The 26,445-nt window shown below is 49.9% G+C and overlaps 1 protein-coding gene across 4 annotated transcripts in view; it reads right to left on the bottom strand.

Moving 5' to 3' along the window:
- Positions 1 to 5,386: 5,386 nt before the first annotated feature.
- SUFU (SUFU negative regulator of hedgehog signaling) overlaps positions 5,387 to 26,445 on the bottom strand; it is a 96,203-nt gene continuing 75,144 nt past the window's right edge. For all 4 annotated transcript variants that reach the window (XM_086752055.1, XM_086752056.1, XM_086752058.1 and 1 more), the window contains 2 exons: positions 15,592 to 15,660; positions 5,387 to 12,440 (listed from right to left, as the gene is read on the bottom strand). In XM_086752055.1, the coding sequence (XP_086608181.1) occupies positions 12,351 to 12,440; positions 15,592 to 15,660 (159 nt within the window). In that variant the 3' untranslated portion in view covers positions 5,387 to 12,350. The remainder of the gene's footprint in view (positions 12,441 to 15,591; positions 15,661 to 26,445) is intronic.

Genomic DNA, 26,445 nt, shown 5'->3' with positions numbered 1-26,445 from the left:
AGCTCGCGTACCCCCCGCTGCCGGGGCTCTCCTTCCTCTCTGAAAGCCAAGAGCTCTGTTTGCCCGCAGTGAAGGGAAGAGCACGAGGGTAGGGGTGTAAATTAGGTCAGGAAGCATTGCTAATAAACTGTCACTCCTGATTGTGTAATGGGAGCAATTACAGGTTTAGGTCTCGTTAAGACAGCAGGAAGGAAAACACGGTCTGTCTGGGGGTAGGAGGAGTGTGATGGCAAACAAAAAGGAGAGTCCTGTTGACAGAAGGATGAAGCTGCCTTCGCCTCGCAGGCGTTTCTGTCCCATCCCAGTGCCTTGGATTGACTCCCGCGCAGAGGGATGGAAGGATCTGTGGTGGGATGCAGGGAGCGGGTTCCCAGCTCTGCTCCTTCCCCCAGGCACCCCGGGACCCCAGGGATGCAGGGCAGGTGATTTTAACCCCTCTGAAATCCCCGGTCCCTGATCCACCTTGCTCAGCTCAGCACCTGGTGCCCGCTCTCCCCACACAGCCCGTCCCTGGGGTCTGATGGGGACCCACAGGCAGCAGGGCCGGTGTTGGGCTGTGCCAGGAAAGCCTTCCGGGAAAGCCGGGAGAAGTGTCTGAGCTCTTCCCCGCCTGCGCAGCCACTGGGGAGCTGCCAGGCTTCCCCCGCTGCCCACCGCTCTGCTGGGCAGGAAACACCTCTCTGCCCGTCCCTCCCTGCCACCAAGGTGGCCCCGAACCCACTGGGCAGCTCCCTGCCAGAGTCTCCAGAGGGATGCTTGGGTGCTGGCAGAGGCCACCCAGACCCCATCCAAAACAAACCCAGGGCTCCCCACCAGCAAAACCCCAGGGCACTACCAAACCTGGGGTAGGGGCACCTGTACTGGGAGAGCGAGAGGCTCCCAGGGTGAATCCAGCCCGTGCATGCCAAAACGGAGGGGCCGGGGCAGCCGGCAGCCGGAGTTAGCCTTTAACCACCCAAAACACGGCACGGAGGGAGAGAAAATTCTTGAGGCATCTATTAACATGAAAAGAGTCATACTTTACTTTTGGTCCCCCTTACGGCTTATAAATGATTACTGCACCTTTTAATAAATGGTTAATCAAGTGTTAGAGTCCAAACAAGCTGATGGGTTGCTTATTACCACGGTTTATAACCTTTTATGAATGCCTTCTGTCGATGTACTTATAAACATCCATACCACGTACTTCTCGTGTCTTGACATGTTGGTCACATCTGTTGGAAGTTTATTAACTCTTGAGCTGCTTGCTAACGGTGGACCGGGAGGGATCCCACTATTTATCCGAATTAAGCTGTGCAGCTCAGAAAGCCCACCTGCATGGCAGGACCCAGCCAGCCAAGGGCGACGGGCATCCCCCTTCATCCGAAAGACGTTTGAAACAAGCGGGATGCAGCCGCGACAGAAATAAGTGAGCGGCGGGGTGTTGCTCTCGCGGTTGTGTGGTTTTTTTTGCCACCAGGACAAACGAGTGAGGGAAGTCGGTGGCGGATTCTTGCTCTCTTGAAGTCATTGAGCCGAGACAGGACATCGTCCTGGACAGCTTGAATCAAAACCACAAGTTATTGGGCTCAACGCGAGAGGAATTGGGTGAAATTCTCTGGCCTGTGAACACGGGAGGTCAAACGGGATGATTTAATGGGCTCTTCTGGCCTGGAAACCCACGGAAATATCCTTGGCTGTCGCTGTTCATGCGCAGCTGAAGCCCCCTTCGCGTCATGTTGCAAATAATGAAATAAAACTCTCAATAAGCTGAATAATCAGAAAACAATTTTCCTATAAAAGCATCCCCTGAAATCTCCTTTTAAGGCAAGGACTGGGATTCCCAACGCTGAGCGTGTTCCCGACGCCTCACGTTATTGTTCCGCTGCCTGTACCAGGGCTGGGCAGGCTGCCACGCCGCCCCACGCCCCCGGGGACGCTCCCCCCCACAACTTCTGAACCCTTTTTGCCTTTATTTTTCCCCTTTTGCCGGATGCTTCAGATAATTTTCCTGTTCAGAAAGCAAGCAGGGAGTATGAGGTGCTGCGGCCTCGCGTTCACTCCAGCATTTTCAACAGCCAGAGAAGGGATTTGTGCGTTAAGCAGACGGAGACAATCCCAGCCCAGCGGGAAGCTGGGTCTCCCTGGTCACCTTGGCCTTGGACACTCCCAGGGATTTTTTAATTTCTAACCGTGCTTTTCCCTTTGCTCCCTGCCCCCCAGCCCCTCCAGAGCGGGTACTCCATCTCCTGCAGCAGGAGCATCGCCAGCACTGGGCAGCCTCGCTCCCTGCCCTCCAGCGGGTTATTTGTGTGGAAAGCCTGAGGAAATGTGAACAATGGCAGAGGGCATTAAAAATACTTTTCCCCCTGGAAAAACAAAACCAAACCTGAAGTAAGCTTTTTTGGAAAGCTGCTGCGGCAATGGCTGCTGCCTGAAGCATACCGGCAGCCAGTGCATCCCAGCTGCAGGTGAGTGATGGGGGGAACGAGGGGGCAAAGCCCGCTCCGGTTACACTGGCCGTGCCGCTGTGGCCTGTCTCTGTGTGCTGCCTCAATCAGCGTGAGCGATGAGGTGCTGGGGCAAGACACGGCCGTTTTATCCTTCAGTGCAAACTCTGTCTGCCAGCGGGAACAGTTGCTCTGAAAGCAATTTGGAGGAACTGGAGCTTTTGGGCAAGCCACGGACTCCTGGTCAGAAAACTGGGACACGCGTGGGGCTTCCCTACAGTGTCTCTCCCGCCTCTGCTGGGTCTCTGTGTCCCACGTTGGATGGTGAGGCTGTGGTTTGCAGCGGGGCAAAGATGCTCACCATTCCCCCACTGTCCCCAAGGCTCGGATGTGCGGCTTGGGGGTCCTTCTTCCGTGCTGGGGGGGAAGCAGCAGGACTCGTCCCAGCCTGGCTGCTTCAGGCCCCTCTCCGGTTACGGCTTGGCGGCGGGGCCCCCAGGAGCGTGGGGTGTTAATGTGTCAGGTCCTGTGCGCCGAGGCTGCCGGGAGCCTTTGCTCCGAGGTGCTTCTGTGGCCGGCTGTCTCACGAATGCCAGCCAGGAGAAACAGCAAGCGAGACAGAAACGAGGCAAAAAGAAGGGAAAAAGAAAAATCCAAAGAGACCTGGTGTGCAGATCCCCCACAAGCCCACATTTCTGGGTGCTGCATGACACGTCCTTGTGGTCCAGGCAGGCTACAGCGTGGAGAAACTCCCCTCTCCCATGGCTGCACCATCCCACCATAGGCTGGGGGACATGCTGTGGGCTGGGGGACATGCCAGGGGACGGGACGTGCTGTGGGGTGATGCTATGGGAGGGGGTTCAGGGGTCAGGACCGCGCCCAGGTGCCCAAGGCCGCCAGCACAACCAGCGGCCACATCGGCTCTGCCCTGGGTGGGCAGGGAGCACCCCAGGAGTGGGAGTCCCTTGCCGTGGGGGCTGCCCCCTCGTCCTGCCCTGTGGGGACCCATCTCCCATCCCACGCAGTCTCCCCCTCCTGCCCTGCGGGTGCACCCTCCTCCCCGTCGAGGTTCCCAGGCACTGCCATTCACTTTTCAGATGGGAAATGAGCCCCAGCCCTCCCTCTGCACTCCAAAAAAAAACCAAAACCCAAAAACCAAGAGAGGAGAGAAATAAACAAACAAATCCCTTCCCTCTCCTGGCTTGGCATCTGCTCGCAGCCCTTCCATTATTAATTAGAGAAGCTGCCGGCATTATTAGCAACAAACCGCTCCTAATGAAGTTCAGAGCCGCAGATCCAGGAGGGGCTCCCAGACACCGCTTTTCAGAAACCTTAATTAAATTCACTGCCTGAAGGTGCTTTTGGCTGGGGCGGAGGCAGAGCGGTGAGACTGTTTATGCTGGGCATGGCCATGTCAGTGGTGGGGCTCGGAGTGAAGGGTGCTGATGGGAGAGGAGCACCCCCGCTGTGCTGCAGCCCCCAGGGACACCTGGTCCTCTCCAGATTTGGGGCTGAACAGAGGGATCGGCTGGGATGTGCTACTGCAAAAGGGGATGCTGCCTGGCCACTGCAGGGATGGTGACAGCAGGCGATTCAATTCATTCGTTAAATTAACCCAGTGCCAGGGGTGGCCAGGGGCCGGCGGAAAGGGTTCCCAGCACGGTGCGAGCAGCACAGTCCCCGGCCGGTCCTGGCTCTGCTGTCCTTGCTGAGATGTCCTAGAAGGGCCTTCAGCTTGCCTTCACTTGCCAATGCTTCAAGGCTTGGGAAGGCAAAGGGCATGGAGGGTCTTGGGCAAGGGACCAGCTGTAGGCTGCTTCCTGCTCCCCCAACCCCCTGCCCGGCTAAATAACCTCACTGGGGATCCCAGTTGACTGGCAAGGTTCCCTCAAGTGACACGATGAAACCTGGCCAAGCTATGGCCGTGTTTCCTTCAGCACATCCAGCACAGGTTGCTCTGCACTGGTGGCTCTTGGAGATCCCCCTGCTTTGCCTTGGGGCTGTGATGGTTTGTGTCTGGATGCAGCTGCGGGAGACGTTCTTTGGGAAAGGATGGTTTTCACCCCAAACTTGAAAAGAAAACAAATCCTCGCAGGAACTCTTTCTGCTGATTGATTCCCTTTCCATGCAGGGAGGGCTGAAATAACACCCCCAAAGGACAAGTGCAAAACCTGCTCAAAGCTGGACTTCAGCGCCTTGAGCATCTTTTCCCTTCTCTGTCACCCTTCCCCTACGTGCAGCGATCTCCCTTCCCCCCGCAGATATTCCACCCTTCCTCTCTCTGACCTTAAAGGAATTTATTACCGAGGAGTGTAAAAAGATTACTGCTAAATCGTTCTGCGTTACTGGGAAATCATTGCAACATTAGCTCAGTAATATTTTTTCACAAGTGTTTGCTGTGTCTCTCCTCCGACATATTCGGTCTCCACGCGCACATCCACACCCCCGCAAATCCCGCTGAAGCCAAGAGGCGCTTGGCAGAGGACAGGAGCGTGGACCTGACCCAGCACTCACCCCGGCTCCCTCCTTCCCTTGCCGCGCCGACGGACGAGGTTGCCATCCCTCAGCTGACTGGCCGCGTCCTCAGACCCATGTGCAAGTGCTTCCCATCCCAGCTCATCCAAATGGCACGGAAAAGCCCGGCTGTCAGGGCGCTCAGGCTGCCTTGGCTCAAAGAATTTCACCAGCAAACGGGAGCGGGATGCTCGCAGAGGATCCTGCACCGGGCAGGGCCCGAGCCTGGATGTTTTACTGAGGTTTTTTGGGAAAAGGAAGATCCCTTTCTCTCCCACACTTGCACTCAGGAGGTCTGGGCGAAAGACCCCGCTCCCCCAGGGCTGGGGGGAGAAGATGCCAATGAGGAACAGCGGAGGAGAAGGGGCTGCCGAGGCAGCTGCAGTGCCGAGCGGGAGGCAGGCGCTCCCACCGAGTCGCCCACAGAGAAGGACACTGACACGTCTGCAAATACGTTTAATGCACTTAGAATACACGGGAGGAAAAAAACGTTTAGTGATTCACAAAAATATTACAAAAAGTCACGTGCAGGCGAAACACACCCAGCACTGCAATAACAATGTAAGAATTTACATTAGAAACTAATATAAAATATTTAAAAACCTCTGCTAGTTTAGCTTTCCATTTGTTTTTTGTCTTTTATTAAAAAAAAAGGAGGGGAGAGGGAAGAAAGGCCATCTACAAGGGACTGATACACTGGCTGCAGAAACGCGGATGCTATCAGTAGCGTCCTCGGGCTCCTCGCTTGACGCAACTCCGCGCACGCAGACCGCACACACTCACACACGCACACGGGTGAACTACAGAAAGGTTCACCTCGGAGCTGCGAGGGCAGCCCCAGCAGTCAGGGTTTGCCGTGGTCCCAGTCACCCCACGTGTCCCCTTTGCTCAAGGTTTTGCAGAAACCGTCCAGCATACAAAACAAGTAGCATCTCCAGTGAGCGGCAAAACCTCCATCCCTTTACAGAAAGGGAAAAACTGGCGTGTTCAACCTGGGCTGGATAAGAGAAGGGTCTTGAATGACTGGATTAGAGTTTGGAGGGCAACCGTGGCCAAACACAGAGCACCGGGACTCCAGGGCTGGATGGGTGCAAGGAACATGCCAGCATGGGGGCCAGGGCATCCCTACAAGCCCCCAGCAGATGCCATCTGCTTCCATGGGGCTGCAAATTGCCGCTTCGGGGAAAGCCAAAAACAGAGAACAAAAGGGCCCAGAGCCCCCCAGCCTGTGATCAGTCACTGCCGGGACGACATGGCCACTCACACCCGCCTGCCCTTCCTCTGCCTGCCGCAGGCTTTGCAGCCCTCTTGCTGCCGCAGGAGAAACAGTGCAGCAGCTTTGTCGCCAGCACCGCAAAGTCCTTCTGTGCCCATCCTGCCTGCAGCATTGTCAACACATGTAGTGTTTATGTAGGACCTACCACACACGGCGACAGCTCGGTCCCTCCCACCCTCGCCGCTCATGCAGTGGAGGGTTTCCGGAGCCGCACTTTCGCTGCAGTTGGGCCCCAGGGAAAGGAACAAAGGAGCCATTTTCATCTCCAGCCTCGCTGGGAGCGGAGGGAGAGGGCGAGAGAAAAGAGCAGTGTTTGCAAAACACAACAATCGGCAGGAAATTTTCCTCTGGCTTTTTGAGGTTGGGTTTTTTTTCTCTCTCTTCCTCTTTCAAAAGAGGGGAGACAGCATCAGGACAGTTTAAAAACAACCAGGCACTGGCCAGCCACAGCTGCCACGTGCAGCCCTTTCTGGGCTGATGTTCCTCTCCCGCTATCCGGGCCCTACAAGCTGAACGGTGAACGATGTCATGGTCTTTCGGCGAGGGAAAGGGAAGGGGCTACCTTCACGGCAGACCAGAAATGATGTTTCTGAACTGATGTGCCACTTACGATGATTTTATGGTCTGTCAGCGATTTTAGGGGAAACAGAATCATGGTAGAAATGAGGAGGTGGTGAAGCACGATACACAACAGCTTCACTGCCTGAGAGAGACAGGTCGATGCAGGGCCGAGTTTAAAACACATTTGCAACCTCAGGCTTATTCTCCATTTGAAATTTTGGACTCACGTCGAACACAAGGGTTTTATTTTTTTTAAAAAAAAAGAGAACAAGCAGACACTGCACAACAGAAAAAAATGTTATAAAAATAGTAGGTTGCTACCGTGGTCGTTAAAACCTGCCATGGTCCCAGAGACCTAAATCCAGCTTTAAAATCTTGGGAGGTGAACCCCACTGGCAAACACGCATTTTGAGATTGTTTTGGATACAGTCCGGCTGCTGCGCAGGCTGGCGTTTATCGACAGGGACAGATACACAGAAGGGGATTCCTGGTTGCTCGACAATTCACCTGCCCTCGCGGCTTCACTCACAGGGAGAATTAAGGCACAATATATACTCTGAACGGAGGGCAGTTACGTAGAGGACCAAGTCCCCTGGATGTGGAAAGGCTCTTGTGGTGCTGGATCCCTTCCTCACCTGGCTGTGATGGCGCAGGGGCTGAAGCCCAAGACTTCACACAGCAGAGCCACAGGGTGCAAGGCCGTGCCCTGGGCTAGGGGAAAACTGGACACAGGGGTCTAAGGGTTTCTTCTGGTCTGAAGATCTGCAGATCTCTTCTCCCTACCTGACAGGACGCTGCCTTGCTCCGGCCAGATACAAGCCGACAAACTGGGTCATGGACTCTGGATGCCTACCTAGGAGGAGGGAGTAGTCATCAGGACAGATAAACAGCCAAGTAGCCATGATCCCATGCCAACCTGGCGTCTAACCCAGAGTCCTGCGAAGCCTGCAGTCAGGCAAACATTTTCCAGTGAAGCAAATGAGAAAGGTTTTTGTGAGGCGCTGGGGGTCATTTGATGAAGGGAACGGAGGGTGAGTGAGCAATAAAGCTCGCTCAGTGACCAGCCTGAAGGTTCTCACAAGGGGCAGTGGAGCACAAGCTCCACTCCCCACCCCACACTAATCAGAACAACAAACGAGACCAAAGCAGCCACATTGCCACTCCCCATCTTTGACTCAACCTCAGATGCAGCTAACACAGCCACCTGCAGTCTCGACCATCAGCGACGGGTACAGGCCAGAGTGTGAACGTGCATTGGGATGTGCGTGGCCGGCTGCTTGCACCTGTGCAGGACATCAGTGGGTCCTAAGCATGGAAATGAGCACTTGCCTGCAAGGCGCCCACGCTGTGCTGAGGCCCTGATGATTCTCACTTTGGTTTCTGGCTTCCTTGCACTCATGTTAGCTGCACTTGCAGTGCCTGAGGTGCGTAAGGACTGCGCTGCCTTCAACAAGCCCGAGCTGTGATTGCAGGAGGGAGGCTGCTACCCTGCTCCCCTGCCACGCAACCTCTCCCCAGCAATCTGTCTCCTCCAAGCCAAGCATCGCTTTCAACTGTTTTTTTTTAAAAGCTACACCCCCCTAAATATTTCTGTTGGTTGCAGATGAAAAACAACACAACCCCCACTTCTTCAAAGACCATTTGATGACCCAATGGTGTCATTTCAAAAGCCATCCAAGAGCAACTGAATATTTGAAGTGAAGAGCTTCAGAATATCATTTCAAATCACTGCTGGCAAATCTATGTACAGTAAAACCAATATATCACCATCCTCAAAGACATTACACACAGCAGGCACCACCTATCTAAGCCACTGAAAATATCACTGTAGGTCACATCAGCTGTAAGACTGACTGCTCTGCTCAGATCGTATCCCACATGCTTTAATATTGAAACTATACATTCCTTCTCCTGGTTTTAATCATGAGTTGAGGGGGAGAGCAGTCCTGGCTTTTGGGACTTCTCTTGTTTCAGAGCTGCTGTCACATCTTGGATTTTCAAGGCATTGTGGGTCTGCCATAAGGCTCCTCATCTTTGGAAGTATCTCTATTGACCTGCACCACAAGATTTCTCCAGGAGGTAGAAAACCTGTACTCACTGCTTCTAACTACGTTCATTTCCATTCAGATCACTATCTTTAGCCAACAAAAGCCTCACAGGTTTTGGTTTCATACAATGCTTCTTCAGACCTTCTGCATAATCTAGAAAAAATCAGCACCAGCGGATCTACCACCATCTCAGCAGGTTTGGGCTAGAAAAGTACCATGGCCTTTATTAACACTGATGCATTTCCCTTTTTCAAACTACTTGCTCACGAAAATACAAAGGTTTCTTTTCCATTTCTTTCACACACAGGCATGTCCTCTCTCCCCAGGATGAAAATATCCGAACTCGAGATCTCATTTACTTGCCAATGAGTAAGCCTTTGGCAGGGTTGCAGACTTGATGTGAATCAGGGGAGGGGAGGAGGTCCTGTGGGTGCACAGCTCTTCACGATACTGAGTGACATGCAACTTTCTTATTCTTAGATAACTGTTGAGAGGCAGCAACACGACCTTGGAGCTTAAGGACTAACTTTCACCAGTTTCTCTCTTATAGTTGGTCTAACAATAAGACAGAGATTTCTATTTTAGCAGTTATTTGTCCAATATTTTTCCCCTTAACTAAATAGGAAGATTTAATTTCCTTCCCTTCAAACCTTCCCCTCAATTGTTATCTGGCTACCAGCAACGATCTGTGAGAAAGTGTCTCAGAAATAGAGATTTCTGGCATGCCACCTGTTCATAACTCAAATACTCAGAACTATACATAAATACATGACATGTAACAAAAATACACACAGACACAAGGATACTGGGTGGATTTTCAAATGCATTCAGCATGCTCCCTCTGAAGTCAATGAAAACCCAACCCAGAGCGTCTGATGAGAGTAAATACGGTGAGGAAAACGTACACATAAGACAGGCAGAACTGGAGCACAAGCCAGCTCAGAGGAGGTGCTTTCCCCACGTACAGCACCACATCCCTGCTGCGAAGGCTCAGAGTTCATAGGGCAGGAGGTCCTGAGCTTTCCAGATGTGTGTCATAGCCCAGAGAGGGTCTGATGGACTTCTCTCTGCCCCGTGCTGATCTCTGCAGGAACAGCAACAATTGACCTTCCAAACGTCCCTTATCCACTAAGATGTGGATTTTAAGCTCCTTTTAATGAGAGCTAGCATCTGGAAACAAGGAAGAGCAGCCAGCGTTGTGGCAAGGGGCCAGCTCTGCTGCAGGCACCCCCAGCAAGCTCGTACAAGAGCAGTCCATGGGCTACTGTTGGCGGATGGCTTTGGGACAAAACTGTAGTTGCTGCCCTTGCCTTTTTCCCAACTGCCACAATCGTCTATGTGTTCATTATCTTGCGGTGGGACACTTGGGCACGTAATTTTTGGTACATTTTCATGTCGCCTTCTCACCCACGCTGTCGCCGGCATATACATCTACACTGCAGAAGGGGTGCTTAGTGCTAACCAGGACAATGAAAACTGGCCAAGAGATCCCACGGATGAATGCAGTCTGCCACAGCACAGAAATCACTGTGGCTGGCACACACAGATATCTGAAAGTTTGTTCTTTCGCAGCAGGATTTTAAGATGATCCTCTGAGTTCAGACAAAATGACAAACTCATTTACATGTAAATTGCTTTCGTAGCTTTGCAGAAAGGAAGGTTCTGCCGAGCGGTGTTGGACCCTGCATTTGGCCTGCCTTAAATTATAATATAACAACAATTATAATAATACAAATACTACTTTGTACACAAAGCACGCCCTCCCTTGCAAACCCTGGCATGCTTCGGTAGGTCCTACAGCTCTCTAGTCAATAATCACCCTCTCTGCACAGAGAGACATTGAGTGACTTGCCTGAGGCCACGGAGGAATTCTGTAGCAAGTCCAAGGAAAGCTTTGTGGCTCCTAGCTCTGCTTCTTGACCAACATTAACCAGCCTCAAATATATGCAAAAAACATCAAAGCTGACTGTGCCAGGAAGAAATTAAATCAGAAAACAAACAGAAAACCAACCCTGGGGTACTGCAAGGCCTCCTAGACTTTCCTGTTTGATCAGGGGAGTTAAGTGTTAAACGCTTTTGTTATACTCCTTACAATCACACAGCAATTGTGCATAAATCACCAAGTGAGCTTGTAGGCAGAAAGGGGTGGAAGGAAAGCTGCACCTCCCCTGACAAGGAGTGAAGAGTTGTTACTAAAAGACAATGGGCAAAGGAAGGCTTGGGAATACACCTCAGAAAAAACCTGCAACAGCAGCAGGGGGTTTGCTGCAGCATATCCACAGGGGCCAGCATCTCAATGCAGAGACACAACACAGCCCTGCAGAGACCATCTCCTCCACATACCATGTCTTGCTCCAAGGAGGAAGCCACAGGGATCTAGAGAGAGGGTCTTTTCAAACTGATTTTGATGCTTTACAGTTCAAACCTATCTGAAAGGAGGGACGTCAGCAACAACAAGAGCCATGACAGTGAGGCTAGAGGGAAAAATGGAGCTGCGCTAGGGCACAACCCTGCTGGAACAGGGAGAATAGTTGGCTTCATTGAGGCTGAGTCTCCTCTCTGCTACCCCAGGGCAGCGGAGATCTCCAATTCATATGCTTTCAAACAGCCCTCTAGATCCTGCAGAGCTGCTGAAGTTGTCCCTGTGAACAAATGGTCCTTTCTAGCTTCTCAAATTCTGTACAATAGCAAGGAAAAAATACTTAACAGTATCTCTTTAAAGATAAACACACTGTAAACAGGAGATCTCCCCCGCCCCGGTAGCTTTCTTCCTCCTGCTTGTGCAAAACCAGAGGTTGTGACCTTCCCTGGGGTTCAGGCACAAGGACAGGATGCGCGAGAATAAAGTTGCCTCTGTTTGCAGCGATACCATGGCTAATAGCACCAAGACCAACACTTAAAACATGCCTAATTTGAGGGCAGGGAGGATCTGGGTTTGTTTTTCTTGACTGAACTAGAAAGTTCATCTTTAAATCTGTTCAGCTTCAAGCATGTGAGCTTTTGGCCTCCTTTAAACAGGGGAAATACCATTCCATTTCTGAAAAGAAAAAAAAAAAAAGCACATGGAAGAACAGTTCTGCAGTCAGTAAAAGTTTGGCTAACAAAAGGACTCCAGAGTCACGTAAAGAACATTTAATCCGTGGATTATAGGCTCGCACCTGGCAGAAACGCATGTGTAAATACAGGCGTGCAGAGCATCTACACCCTGGGCTAAGGCAGAGGGGAGTTCTGTAGCTAGGAGAGAGAAAGGATTCTTACTACTGATTTTCATAGTTAAATATTTCTCACTCACACTCACACATATGCAGGCTGTTCCCAGAGAGCTCAGCCTTGGGAAGGATAAAGGAAAGGGCTCAGTTCGGTCTGGGCTGGTGCTGAGTAGCTTCTCTTCTGTTTGCAGTGGTTGTGCAGCAAACTCTTCTATTTGTAGGCAGAGTTTTTACTGCATTAATTATCCTGTGAGTCACTGGGTAATGGACAGTAACTTGGCTCTCCCAGTTGTCAGAAGGGTGTAATTCAGCTCTAATGCAGCGGGTTGTCGAACACGGCATCTGGCAAGATGGAAACTTTCAGTTTCTTTTCAGGCCAGCTGTACTCCTTTGGAAGTTTAAACTGTAAGACAGCAAAGAGAGCCAGTTAATGTATATCGCTGCAACCTAACCCACAGAAAAAACAAAATCCTTGCAAAGGCAGGCAGCCCCATGTTATTATTATTTTTTAAAACAAGAGGCCACTAAGAAAACATTTCCCCATCAGTATGTTTTGGACAGCAGTAGACATTAGATAATGTGGCCTGTGCCTCAGCTGCCAAAGTAAAGTTCTGAGATTTCAGCCCAAGCGCTGTTTATTTCATCAGATTCTGGAGGGTTTCTGTCCCCATCACCATTTCCCTGCCCTGACCCCTCTGAAATTATCCAGCACAAGTATCTCCCCTCCTACCTGACCATGTCCCTTTCCTTTCACCTACTCCAGCCCCCAGAGCTCCCTGTTTGCTTTAAAGGGAAACTTAAGGCAGCTCTCAAACTCTTACTCGTAGAGGGTGGGATCCACGTGAGCTAGCCTGGCTCTGCCGGGTGACAGGCTTGCAAACGGCCACCACCTCTGGGAGGGCAAACTGCTGCCCTGGCTGAGGAGAGCCAGCATGCCTGAACAGCATTGCTGCTCCAGCCCTGCCCACCTCTGGTACCAAGGCTTTGCAGCGCACCCGTACAATGCCTCCTCATAGTCACACAGGCACTCGGCTGCTCGGGCTGTTTTGCAAACATTGACTGAAGCACAGGGAATGGAGATTTTTTACCCCAGTCTGGTTTACACAGCACTGTTTCTGGCCAGTGTTTCGCAAACAAGGCAAGCGCACTTGTCCTGTCCTGATGTCGCTCCAGGGCACCCTGCCTTAGGCTGGGAAGTCACCTCAACATCTCTGACCCCAATCATGACTGTGTGGGGAGCCTTACCACCACCCCTTCTCACAACCACCTTTGAGCAAGGCCCATGCATTCACACAGATCTCTCAAACAGCTCTGGGGGTAGTGTGGGAGGTGGGGGATAGAATCTCTTAGGCTACAGACCTGCCCCACAGCTAGATGGCAACCAGTTCTGGACAAGCACTTCAGGCAATCCCAGTGCCCAGCCCAAGGGTCCAAAACACATAGAGGTCAGCTCTGGAAGCCAGTTTGCAGGATTATTTTGTTTTTAAAACTCTGATGCATCCATAGTGTAGCACCACCTGACACCCCAGTAGGACTCCCAAGGAGGGAAGCAGCTAATTCAGAATGGTTACAGATACAGTGGTCCTCTCCTAGGAGAGTCCTCAGACCAAGGCCAGCAGCACCATAAGTTTCTCAGGGTCTATGTAAATTAGAGAGTTGGTGCAAGGGGACAGTGACCTGCAAATCATCCAACTTTATCCAATTACTTGTCTTTCTTGCCCCATTTCTGAAGGACATTAAACACACTCAGTGGCAGGTTCCTGATAAAACAGATCCCCTCCAGCTGCCTGCTCCACAGCAAGAGTGGGTCTAACATGAATTTGCTCCTGACTTTGCTCCATTTGCAGCTGTGTACGAAGGTAACCTGCAGTTGGTACCCACTGACCTTAGTGTGCCGGGCTGGCGGTTCAGGGTCTGACCCATGACCTGGGGGCATGGCAGGAGGATCCTTCAGGATAGTGGCTACCATAAACTCCTACTCTTTCTCCTCTAGGAAACATAAACAGCCCAAGTCCCATTTACAGTTGCGTTTTTTTAAACTCAAGTTCTGCATATCTCTTGCACCATATAATCCCAGTGGCCAAACACTGCCCAGGGGATTCTTCTGAGTTCAATGTCTAAGGTATCTGAAAAATATGCTAAAGATACTCAGATCATTTCACTTATTTTCACTTAACCTGGGTGGCTCTTTATGCAGCAAAGGAAAGACTCTCCTTGCAGCACTTCGTTCTACCACACGAATATCATCAACAATAGTCAGGGCTTCTGAGGAACGCCTTCAGTTGGCCCAAACCAGGATCCTGCAAGTTAAAAATCCCTGGAGGAATCTGGATGCTGAAAGATCACCTCAAGTATTTTCCTCTTTATAAACAGCAGTGGTTCCAAAGCAATCCTTCTGGAGAAGTCATCCTTTGCATTTGTTTGGTTTTCACTTTTTAATTTAGCAAAGTCACAGTAATTCGTAACCGAGTGCCTGGTCGCTGTGCCAGGAGCTGCCATGCCCATTGCCTCTTCCTCTCAGCGGAGAGCAAAGGAACACAAGCTGTCCAAAGCCTTAACTAAAGGGCCTTCAAACCACAGTGCTCCTGGGCTTCCATGTCACTAGCAAAAAATGAGCTTTGGATTAGGTTTAACTGGATAAAAGCTGGCCTGAAAGTCACTGCACAGCCAGCAGCGTGCTCCCCTCACTCACACAGTGAAGAACACCCTGGCATTAAATCAACTCTGGATTAAACAATTAGAGCCCTGAGATTTTCCTGGGGGGAGGGGAGCAGGGTGAGGGATGGGAGGGCTGCTCTACAAGCCAAGGAAAGTTTCTTTAGAGTCTGCAGGGAGCTGTAAAAAATGGGATTAAAAATATTACATGTCATTTCTGCCACTGCTCTTTGAAGTCAAGCAGAATATTTATATGGCATGCATGGGAGACAGGGTGTTAAATGTTCCCCAGGAAGAGATCACATGGCAGGGGGAAGTTTAGCACTGCACAGCAAAGCTTTATAAAGCTCCCTTGGCTGCTGCTGTAACGCTTCCAGGTTGGTGATGGTCCTCTGCACGCCGTGCAGGGACAGCAGGTGAAGGCCGAGTAGCAGATGTGAAAAAGCCCTTGTCTGCTCCCCAAACCCAAAAACGGAGGCCCCTACATCAGATTGTTCAGCAGTAAACGTGCTGCTGCTGCTTTCAGCCTTTCTGAGAGTATGGAAGGCAATGTGCCTGGAGCTGCTGCCAAGGACACTATGCATGGCATGGAGGAAACCCCATGGAGGAAACCCCTCACCCAGGGGTTGCACCACTTTGATTCGAGGTGCTCAGATACCATGTTGGGAAAGGTGCTGGTGGAAAGGAAATGCATAGTCTCCCTTAATACCCATCTCTGCTCTGTATTTCTTGCAATCCCTTCTCTCAGTGCCTTATTTCACAGCAGATGTGAAGGTTTAGCAAGGCCTCAAGTCTATGGGGCAGGGCTATGAGCTAAGAGGAGGATCAAAGGCAAGCTGCAGGACGGGCTGAGCTCTCTGGGACAACACGTGGGAGATGTGGGAGTGACGCAGACTTACTTCCTCTGGAGAATTCAGATCTTCTAAATCTTCCAGCATTCTCTCTACGAACTCTTCAGTCAATAGGATCTGCAAAGACAGTAGTATATGCCTTTACACTTCCAGTTTTAGCTAACTGCCAAGAAACAGAACGACTTCTGCAGTGAGCAGACTGTACCCGCTCATTCCTTCCCCCATGTCCTTCTTTCCCGCAATACAAAGGTTTGAGGGCAAGGAGCTCCTAACTTTGCCTCCCACCCCAACCGCTGTAAAAAAAAGCTAAAATTATACAGCAGTCTTTTTTGACCCTCAATTATCTTCCTCAGTCTAAAATTAGAGGCTCGGCTTTAGACAGACAGAGTAGGGAAGGAGGAAAAGGGGTCAAGATAACAACTGTTGGAGAGACAGTGGGACAAAGAGATGCTTTCATCTGATCCACTGAAGTTAGGCTTGCAGTTTAATCAGGAAACAGCAGGGCAGGGAGAGCCTGAGACGCATACAGAGCTGGTGCTCCAGGCACGGGGACGGCTCTGACCCGGCTGCAGCACACCACTCAGATGAACCAGATGCCGGGTACGGGAGGTGCTCCCAGAGGTGCCCGTGCTAGGCACCTCCAGTTGTATCTCACGTGCCCATCCTGCATACCTGTGCTGGGAAAGCTCTTGGCTCATCTGAAGGCCAGGCTCACAAGCACAAAGTGGCCCAGGAAAGCAGCTGCTAGTGGGTCAAAATTGCCAGCTGAGGGCCACAACTCCAGCTTCATGGAGCCCCCCAAGTCAAACAAACCAGAGACACCAGGGGAGGGTGGGGGGGAAAACCAGCCCCAAAAATTCCAGGGGAGGAACTCCCACCCTCTTTAAAAAAGCACGTGATTGCCAAAAGCAAACACATCCTGCCTCTCTTCACAACAGCCGTAAAGGCCAGAGCTCCAGGCACGCCAGCTGGCTTGGCACAGGAGCAGAGACAGCAGTGCGGGACCAGGCAAACATCCCCACGCGATGAGGGGGCGTTGGAGCAGCATTCCTGGGAGTTAGGTTGCAGCGGATTATTCCCATTTCAGCCTACAGGTTTGTTTCTTCTCCCCTGCTCCTCCTTTCCTTCCTTTGCTCCACCCTTTCCTCTGTCTCTGGCATTGCTTTCCATCCTGAAGCAACCACCATGCCCATGACCCCTTTCTCACCCTTCCCTTTCCCTGTTCTCCCCAGCCATGAGCTCCGTGCTCCCTCCCAAAGAATGGACCACTCCAGCACCAAACACTGGCAGAGCTAAGTCCTCAGCCCCGCTGCTCTCTGTTGTCCCCTCCAGCTCACATCTGGAAGAGGGGCAGCCAGGCTGTCCCACCTCTGTGCTGGAAGCCGCCTCTCATGCCCACCAGCTCCTTGGTGCCAGTAACATCAGTGGGGAGCAAGTGACCACCAGGATGCCATGGGCTGTCTGGCAAGCGAAAGCCTCTGGGCTCCATTTTGGTAACACACAAGCATGGCTGTTAGACATAAGGAGAAAGGGAAGACTCTGGTCTCCCTTTCTTCCTTTGGTTGGCAAGAGAGGAGATCTGAAAACATCAAATCCAGATCTGAGAGCTACCAGGTGTCTGCAGTTCTCTCCCCTTGCCTCCCTGCTGCTATTGCACACAGATTTCCCAACGGATGAGGGAACTGCAACCTCTTGTCTCCACCACATTCTCCTCTTCACTTAGCTTCAACCTGCAGCAGGCTCCAAGCCAGGGTTTATGACTGAGCTGCTCAGCATGGATGCAGGCACCTTCATCAGGTCTTTATGATCATACCTCGAGCCTGAAAAAGCCCTGTTTCAGCTAGGAGCGAGGAGCTTGCAGCTTTGGACAGGACTCTGCAACCTGGCACCAATTCGCAGACTGGCAAGCTGAGAAACATTGCACTGAAACACGCAGCACCACCGCAAACTACTGCAGTCTCCTTGCAGGAGCCTGTAACTATTCTGCTGTTGAACTGGAGACACTCGTTTGTTGAGTGTTTGCAGGAGGAGGAAGCCGTCTATCCGTGTCAGAGGCAGGAGGGCAACTTGATCGCTCAGCTCAGAAGGAAGAGCTGGGTGGAGAGCTGGGGCTCTGCATGGAGCAGATCGGTTTCTGCGGAGGTGCAGCCTGCAACGGGGTGAGGGAATGAAAACAATTTGGCAGACATCAAAATCTACAGTGCAGCCGGAAAAAGGAGGAGGAATTGGTATTCACAGCAATCAGGCAAGGAGGAAATGAATATTCAGTCATCCACGGATGAGCAAAAATGCCAGAGGTTGGGATGGGTGAGAGAGCAGGAATGAGGAGTCACAGCTTTGGCAGGGGGACTAGAAGACAAAAACAGCAGGAAGACCCCTGGGCACTCCCAAGGTGCCAGAGGCAGGAGAGAAATGGGAACCACGTGTGTGAGGCAGCCAGCTGCTCTGAGGCTGGAGGAAAACAAGACAGGGTGTGCATGGGTAAACAGCAAAGGGTGGAGAGAGTGAAGGGGGAACAGGTCAGGTCCTGGCTAAGCCACAGACTCCCAGGGTAGGGACAAACCTATGTGGAGCACTGTGGCTAGCACTGACCAGCAGTGCAAACCCCTGAGATGGCTGAGCCCATCTGCAGTTCACTTCCCCCTCTCAGTGAATTTTGTTAATACAGCTGAAAAAAAAAACCAAATTCCACTGATTTAGTGAGCTGAACTGGCTCCCTGAAGGGTCTGACAAGTGGAGTGGGACAGGAGTCCACAGCTCAGCTGTCTTGTGGGCCACATCTATGAGATCAAAGCAATGGCAGCCTGCTCTATGCAGCGCTTTGAGAGAAGATCGCAGTGCTGTACTGCAAGCCCTGCACAGACCATTAACTTTGGTGGAGGGCAGGCATCACAGGCTGCAATGACAAACTGCTGCAGTGACATTCACACAGTGTGTCTCTCAGAACTAGTCCTCAACAGCCCAAATCAGAAAAAAGCCACCCCTAACTCTATTACCCCATGCTGCTTGGGAGACTTCCTTTCCTTCCTGGAGAAGGGAGGCTCTGAAGTGTGGGTGCCACCAAATGTACAAGCAGCCACGTCCCTTGGCACAGGAAATGGCCACTCTTGAGCTCTCCTGAGGATGCAGGGGAAAGGCATGCGTCTGCAGCGCACCAGCTGCTGAAGAAGACTTTGAGGCAAGAAGCATTGTCATTCTGGATTTGCATCTAGACAATCAAAATGGCCTAAGAGCACTAAGGCTTGTGCTCACAGATCAGGCTGCCATGCCCACCTGCAATCAGCAAAACCACCTTCACGCTGGTGAGCGAGTCTTTGCTCCTATGGAGAAGGATGAGAATAAATCCAATCCCATCTCAGTTTTCCTCACTCACAATATTTCAGGTTTCCAGTTCTTGTAGCAGGCCTGCTCCTGCACAGTATGATACCCCATTACATTAACACACAGACGTTATATGTGCATGATATTAAAGGTGACATTCCCAGCAAATAAACATGACAGACTGCCATTGCTCTAGGCACCTAATTTAATTTCCTCTGGGATTTAAACCTTAGAAGCTCAAATTAAACAAATAGGCCCCGTTCACTTTATATTTCAGACCTGAACCTAGAGCTTTCCTCCGATGCTGTTAACTGATCTTATCAACAGGACACTGCGCAGAGATCACAATGATGAAGCAGCTCATTCCCTTCCCAAAGGAAAACAGAGCCCTGCTGTTATGCTGCAACCATGGGAAAAGCCGACGCAATCTGGAGAGCAAACGAAGCCGTCCCATGCACACTGAACAGGCCTTTTCTCCCATGAAATCTCTTGGCTGGTGTTGAGGAAGCAAAGGAGCTCTCCCAAGTGGCAGCGGGCGTCTCGGGTGCTGCAGCAGTCGGGTGCTCGCAGCGCTGTGTTTTCACAGCTCTGTGCAAACACTCCCGCCGGCCCAGCCTGCCGAAGCTGGTTACAGGGTGTAGCTCAGCCTTTGTAATGGCTGTTTGCAGTATGAACAGGCAACAGAATCGCCAGCCAGCTGTGGGTATCTGAAACATCTCCTTCGGTGCTGCACGGTCCTGCTCGCACCAGGATCTCCCTGACCTGACCCAGAGGGGCCCGGACACATGCCATCCCATTGCTAGCAGATCCAGGCTACATTTTCTGTGCTCTTTGCAGCTGTTAGTTATGCTGCAGATGCTTGGAAGACAACAACTGGCCAAAAGATAGGTCCTTGTTTGCTATCACAGGTACCTACTGCACAACTGAGGTCCGAAGACTGGGTTCTCACCGCTTCAGTAACAGCTACATGTGCCCAGACACGTTACAAAATACCAGGCTGTCTTATTCAGGTGGATGTGTTCAGGGAACGCAAGAGCTGCATGCATGATGTCTCCCTCTCGTGGCAAGTCCCACCTGAGCTCGCTGAAACCTACTTCTTACCTACAGGGCTCACCTACGGGTCAACTGAAGGAGCCTGTGTTGAAGCTTTCAGTGTTGAAGCTTTCCTACCCGCAGTTAGTTGAGAAACCTGTATCGTGACTCGTTAACAGGTATGCATCTGCAAGTGTATGAAAACAGGTGAGATCTAAAAATGTACACAAGGTCATGGGGCTCTCAGACGAGTTTGGCTGACTTTGAAAAGAACTGGTGCTTAGTAAAACATTAAAGACTTTATAGTCAGCTTATAGGTACCACCCCACAGTTAATACCCCATCTCTCACTGTAGGGTTCAAGCCTACCATGAGGGTTTGAAATTCTCAGGTCAGGAAAGGCTGACTGAGGCCAGAGGCCACACGGAAAGCCTGGCACAGTTGGCAAGTCTTTGATCAAGGAAGACCCTCAGAAGCTGAGCTAGGAATTGAGCTGCAGCTCTGTCCACCTGCAGGAAACATGCTTTGTCCAGGGCAAGACACAAGCAATTGGCCCAGGAACAATTAAGCAGGGGTGCTTTTACTGATAATACCCAATTTTCTTGTCTACCTAGAAACAAACCAAACAATCCCACACTTGGCCCTAGTGCTTTGTTTGCATTAAGCACTGCCACTTGCTTTTCTAGCAGGTTTGTCAAAGAAAGGAAACCATGTTTTATTAGTTCTGGACTTAGTACAGAGCTGGCTTGTACAGCTCAGCCAGAGAAGGTGGGGACACATTGCAATAAACCCGTATGTAAACCATACCAACCCTTCTAAGAAACTGTTCATCACTCCAGCTGCTATGCCTGGAATGGGTGGAGCAGTTGTACCCTAAGCCACATGTCATCTGTTCCATCTGCAAATATCTAGCAACTTTTAGGAGCCCTTTGCCCTAAAATTGTTTCAGCTTAATTCCTGTTGACAGTGCAGCAAAAAGTGAAGTTCAAGTGCATCAGCATTTCCCACTGAAATTAAATATTACCAATAAAACCCCCTGATGAGTCACAAGCACCCTCCAGTCCATCTCTCTGCTCTCCCCTTGGCTTTGCCTTCTTTGCAGTGCTTTGCTTTGACTGCAAGTGGTTCAGGGCTCAGGCCTTGTCACTGCATCTTTCTACATCACACCCAGCCGTGACACTGTCTGAAGAAGCCACCTTGCTGCCTGAATCCACCACCGCTCTCATTACAGCCTCAAAGGTACCAGTATTGCAACAAACACCTTTGATGGGAAATTCCACTGTTGCTCTTCCAGGAGATTCACAACCCTCCTTGTAAAGGAAAAACATCCACTCACAAATGCCTCAGGGACCCTATTGCTTCACACCACGATGTTACAATCCCAGAAGAGGAAGTATATGACGATACTGAAAGACTTTGACCTTGTGGGATCTCTCCATGACATTCCCAACTACAAGGCTGATCCTGGGGACCTTCGCTCCTCAGAGCCCAGCCTGATGAGATCTGTCTTGCAGACAGAGCTGCTTTCAGTGAACATGTAAGTTTTGCTCAGTTGGAGAGAGGGCTAACAAGGGAGCCAAGACAACAGGCAATTCCAATTCTTTCAGAGTGAAAATGCAAAGGAAGAACAGGTATTTCAGAGAATGCTGCAAGTGGGTGGAAGAAAACCCACACAAAGTAGCCAAAATGTAGCTTGAGTTGCAAGGGAGGGGCATTAGGCGGTAGGATAGTCAGCTTAAGAAGGACGGAATTACTTGACTCATCCAAAACCGGCCTGGACAAAGCACTAGAGAACATGCCGCAGGAGAGTTGACACAAGGATTGCGATGATCTAACGGGACATTTTTACCCCAGTGTAAGTTTCCCCCAGTGTCTCATTCAGCAGTGAGAAAGAACACCACAAAGGGATGATGCCGTGAGGTTTTGGGGAGTGTTTGGGGAAAGACAATAAACTTACTGGAAAGTGTTAGTTTAGATTGCCCTAGACTTGCTCAAGACTTTTTGGGAAGCCACTCAAAAGATTCTGATAAACGTTTTTTTTTTTAGGGGGGGAAGATATGTAAAACTGCTTTGGGGAAGAGTAGGTTGTAGTTGTTCATGACTTAAAAATCCTTTGTGGGTGCTGTCTTTAAAGTCACCATGCTAGGCATAACACATCTACTCAAGTTTGGGGAGACCAAAAATCAATCCCTATCTCTTCAAGAGAAGACTCGATTCATAGCTGCCACTTACAAGCGAGCATCTCGAGCATGAGAGTAGCTCTTTCAAACGTTGCTTTGGACGTCCGCTGCTGCCATTATGCCAATGTGCATAAATGATTTAACATGTGGAATAGCAGAGAGAAGAACCAGATGTGCTCATTTCCAGGGGAATGTCCTAACTCTACCGGAACAGAGTCATTCTCTTGTGCTCTCTGTTTCTGTGACTAATTCAGTGTTTTATATGATGTGGAACAAGTCCAGTTGGATAAGCCGAGGAAGAACCAAAATACCCTAGAGTTGTGGTGCCCATAAAGACAAGAAGTAGAAACAGGGGTTCAAATAAAAGGAAAGGAATAAAACATGATTTTCTCATATCCTAGGCAAGTATTTTATCCCTCAAATATTGATTAGAGAAGGTATAATTTCTAACAACTCCAACTCCATTCTGCAAAACAAGATTTTTTTTTTTTGGCCGTTTTTATTGAAGAAAACCTTCTATTTCTGGTTTCATTCAACATAAAAGGTTTTTTTTTTTCCCAGCTTTTGGTCTCTTTAAGGCTTTTGTTTCAGCAAGAAAAACTGAAAATATTTAAAGATTGGGCTCTGTCTGATCTTCTTTCCCAGATTTTTCACTTAGCTTGCCAAACCAAAAGAATGGATCGTCCCCCATGACCCTGCTCACAGTAATCCCCCCGCCATGACTGCCAGCATAGATAGGGCATGTTGATAGCTCCTGAATGCTGGATGCTTCCCGCAGCCTCCATGTACCTATCCCTGCCTACAGGCACATTTAACATTTTCTATGAAAAGTTTGACCTTGCTGTCCTAAGCCTCAACTTATTTTTCCATGCTGGATGCCTTGGTTTTGATTTTTTTTTTTTTAAGGTTTTCAGGGGAAAAGAAATCAAGTTATCTCAGAGAGGTATTTTGGAAAAAGTATTTTTTGACAGTACTAATAAATGTGTACGATCACTGTCACAAAGCATGAGAATTACCCCTCAAGGAGCAGGGCGATGAAGATTAGCAAAAAATGCTCTGAAGGTCAAGGGAAAGTCTTTCTCCTGGTCTTGCAAAAGCTTTGAGGATTTGGAAGCTTCTGAAAGTCACTGTTTGTCCATAGCCTTTCAGAGAAAGGCAGAAAAATGTACTGAAGAGCCCTCTTCACTGAGCATGTTCCAGTTCAAGGCAGCTCTGCCCCAAACACAGGGCAGAGGTAGCTAAGGAGTAGTTTTCCCTCCAATCATTCCTCTGAGCGGCGAGGGATTGCTATGGCACCAGACACATCAGGACTAAAGGCAGGGAAACTCTCAGCGCTCTCAGTGTTTCTGCTGGAAGTCAGGCCATGTGGAGGAGGAGGAGAAGGAATTTGCCAGCTTGAATGAAGGGGAGGAGAGGAAAGCAGAGACGGGCCAGGATGAGGGGGAAGACGGAGATGCAGAAAAACAGGATGGAGGGCAGATCAGAGGCCAAAGCCGGAGGCAACACAAAGGGCAGGGAGACTGGAGAACCCCATTTCCACTGCATCAGCATCCACATGCCGTCTGTTGGACATTGTGAACCTACTAGCATGGGAGGCGAGCAAAGAGCATCCTCCAGCAGCGGCTAGTGCCAGAGGATAACACCCCACCGCCACTGTGAGCTCCTCAGCTCACGCAGAGACACAGACCTTGTGCTGAGAACTGGAGGGTGCCAACTGCAAATGAACCATAGCCTCCATCTGCCTAACAGGATTCGTTCTGAAATCGAGTAAATTACCTGGAAAAAAACCCTCTACGCTCAGAGCCCAGCGACACCAGGCATACAAAACTTCGAAAATGGCTGCACAGAGATTTCCTGCCCCATGCTAATTCGGTCCCAGCATACGTCTGCTGAAACAAATCTGCAATCACAGGATTGCCTGTCCTTTTTCTCCCACAAGACCTCTGCCCTGCTCAGTCCTCAGGATGGTTCTCCTCACTGAATGCAGCATTAGTCATCATTTCTTTTCATTATTATTCAAGTTGTTTCCCTGTTCCCTCCTACTTTCTTCCCCTTTATTTAGTATGCTCCATCCGACTACTGCCAGCATGGATTACACTGGAAGTGTAATCTTACTGTCCTTACCATTCTCACAGCCTCTGACGTGCTCAGCCTCACATTTCTGCAAGGCAGGGAAGCACTCCTCTCCATGCAGCAGATCAAGGAGGGAGGGTAAAAGAAGCTAAGAGACCTAACAAAATCACGGAGAAAATCTCCAAGAGCTGAACATGGGTCTTCAACTCCTAGTCTGACCCTCTCCCCCCAAGAGATCCTTTCTCCCTCCTAACCTGCAAGAACAAATTTTAATCTTTTTCTGAAATTGTTTCTGGTGTTCATCTGTGGGGCTGGAATGCTTGGCAAGCACTGAATTAATCTTCACAGGATGACTGGAAGAAGGTTTTCCTGAGCAGACAGCAGGAAATTACTGAAGAGAAAACTAAGTCTGAATGTCCACTTCTTGTAGGTGTCCATCTCAAGTCTTGCAGGTCCCTGTTTTCCAGCCTGCTCAGCCCTGCAGGGTACAGGGGTACCTGCACAGGAATTCCTCCTGGCCTCCTCCTGCTGCTGGGAACACAGATCAGACCTTGGGTCTCAAGACAGCCATCCAAAAAACAAGGAACACAAACTCACTTGCCACCTGAGAACATTTTAGCTTAAGACCCTGGAATAGCACTGATAAGAACATAGTAGAGGCAGGGACAGGCTTCATTTAACAGGCTTCACCATGAGACTACTGTGATTTTTCTGCAATTACCTGCCTTATTCACTACATGCCTTCTAATTTTGACAAATAAAGGAAGTGGAAGTCCTATAGGCAAGAGTCTACTTTACTCCACACTCCTGATTCATCTTTGTGCACTGAACGAGGCAGGCATGTTTTGTAAAAAATAAATATGATCTTTCAATGAGATATAGTATCCAAATATGCATGTGTAACAGGGGCAAGGCTAAAGTGCAGAGATATTTCTTAAATTCTGTGTGCTAGATTTTGCAGTTTACGAGGATTCTTTAACTATGGGTTTGTTTTTACTGCACTGTATTGGCTCGTATGTCAGAGTCTGCAGCAATATCTGATGTGTAACACGCACATTGCACATGATCAAAGACTTGAGTGTCATCTTCTCCCCTAGAACAATGACTGCCTAAAGCAGCAGGAGCAGAAATTATCTAAAGGCAGCGTTAAACAAACCTCCTTCTCCCCTCTGGGGAGAGTAAGGAGCCCAGGTGAGCAAGGTAGGAGGGGAGAACAGTCTGCTTTGTGCTAGATGGGCAGAGAGCTCCACATAAAAGCAGAGGAGCTTTGCAGAAGCATGTCCTGACTCCCCATCACTGGAGACTTAATGACTGTAATTCCCAAAGGATGATGCATGCTGACAGGCTTTGACACAAACTACCCCAGGATAATATTAATATGTATTAAAGGCTCAGGCAACTTTATTGGGATGGGCTTGATCAGAAACACATTTCAACAGAGCATCTCTATCATCTGCTGGAACATAAGTAGGGAGGGGAGGGAGAACACACGCACAACCTCACCTTGCTTTGGGTAGGTTTTAGACACAAGCAAGGTTGAACAGTGATGAATTGCATGCTTGGCACAGCTCAGATGTTGGACCAAGAACCTTGAATGCTCCACCACGAATATGAATGTCACTGTGGGACAGCTAATGTCAGAATCTGTCTGCATGATCAGCATCCTTAACCCTCCAATGTGGGGCCAGACACCTCCCACACAGCCTTTCTCTGTGTCTCTGGAACATCCACCCTTGGAAAGGAGAGGTGCTTAGGAGGCAGTGTGGGGACTCTGCTGTCACAGCACTGGGGGAAGGGGGAGTGGAAAAAAGAACCATGGAAGCCTTTGATCATGTGTAATGTTAATGCAAGTGTTACACATCAGAGACACAGTAACTAGCATATAAACAGGAGCCTAGTGTTAACAAGGAGGACTTCTTGAATATGTTTGTCCGTTTCTGAGTCAAAGCAATTTCTCTATTCAACAATACATGACACAGTGGAAGAAGTTCAGAAATAAACCAGCCTGACATGCTTAGACCTTTAATAGAATTTAGCTTCTTAGAACTAATTAAATGTTACTTAAATGAAAAAAAAAAAATCCAAGTACTTGGGAAAGGTGCCAATTTGACAGCTCTAGAGAATGAAATAATCTAATCATCCCCAGAGCATGGGCAGCAGCAGGACAGGCTTCTCCTACTAACATATCTCGAACGTGACCTGGAAAGACTCTTGATAGAAATGGGGCATACAATCTCCATGGTCTAATGACTCCTTGCCTTTTCTGCTGAGACTGCTAAAACGGCTCCTGCCGAGTA

This window comes from Chlamydotis macqueenii, chromosome 7, assembly GCF_036417535.1.
Source record: "Chlamydotis macqueenii isolate bChlMac1 chromosome 7, bChlMac1.mat, whole genome shotgun sequence".
NCBI classification, from domain to species: domain Eukaryota; kingdom Metazoa; phylum Chordata; class Aves; order Otidiformes; family Otididae; genus Chlamydotis; species Chlamydotis macqueenii.
Note: the sequence above shows the minus strand (reverse complement) of the source record. Positions and strands in the feature narration are given on the sequence as shown.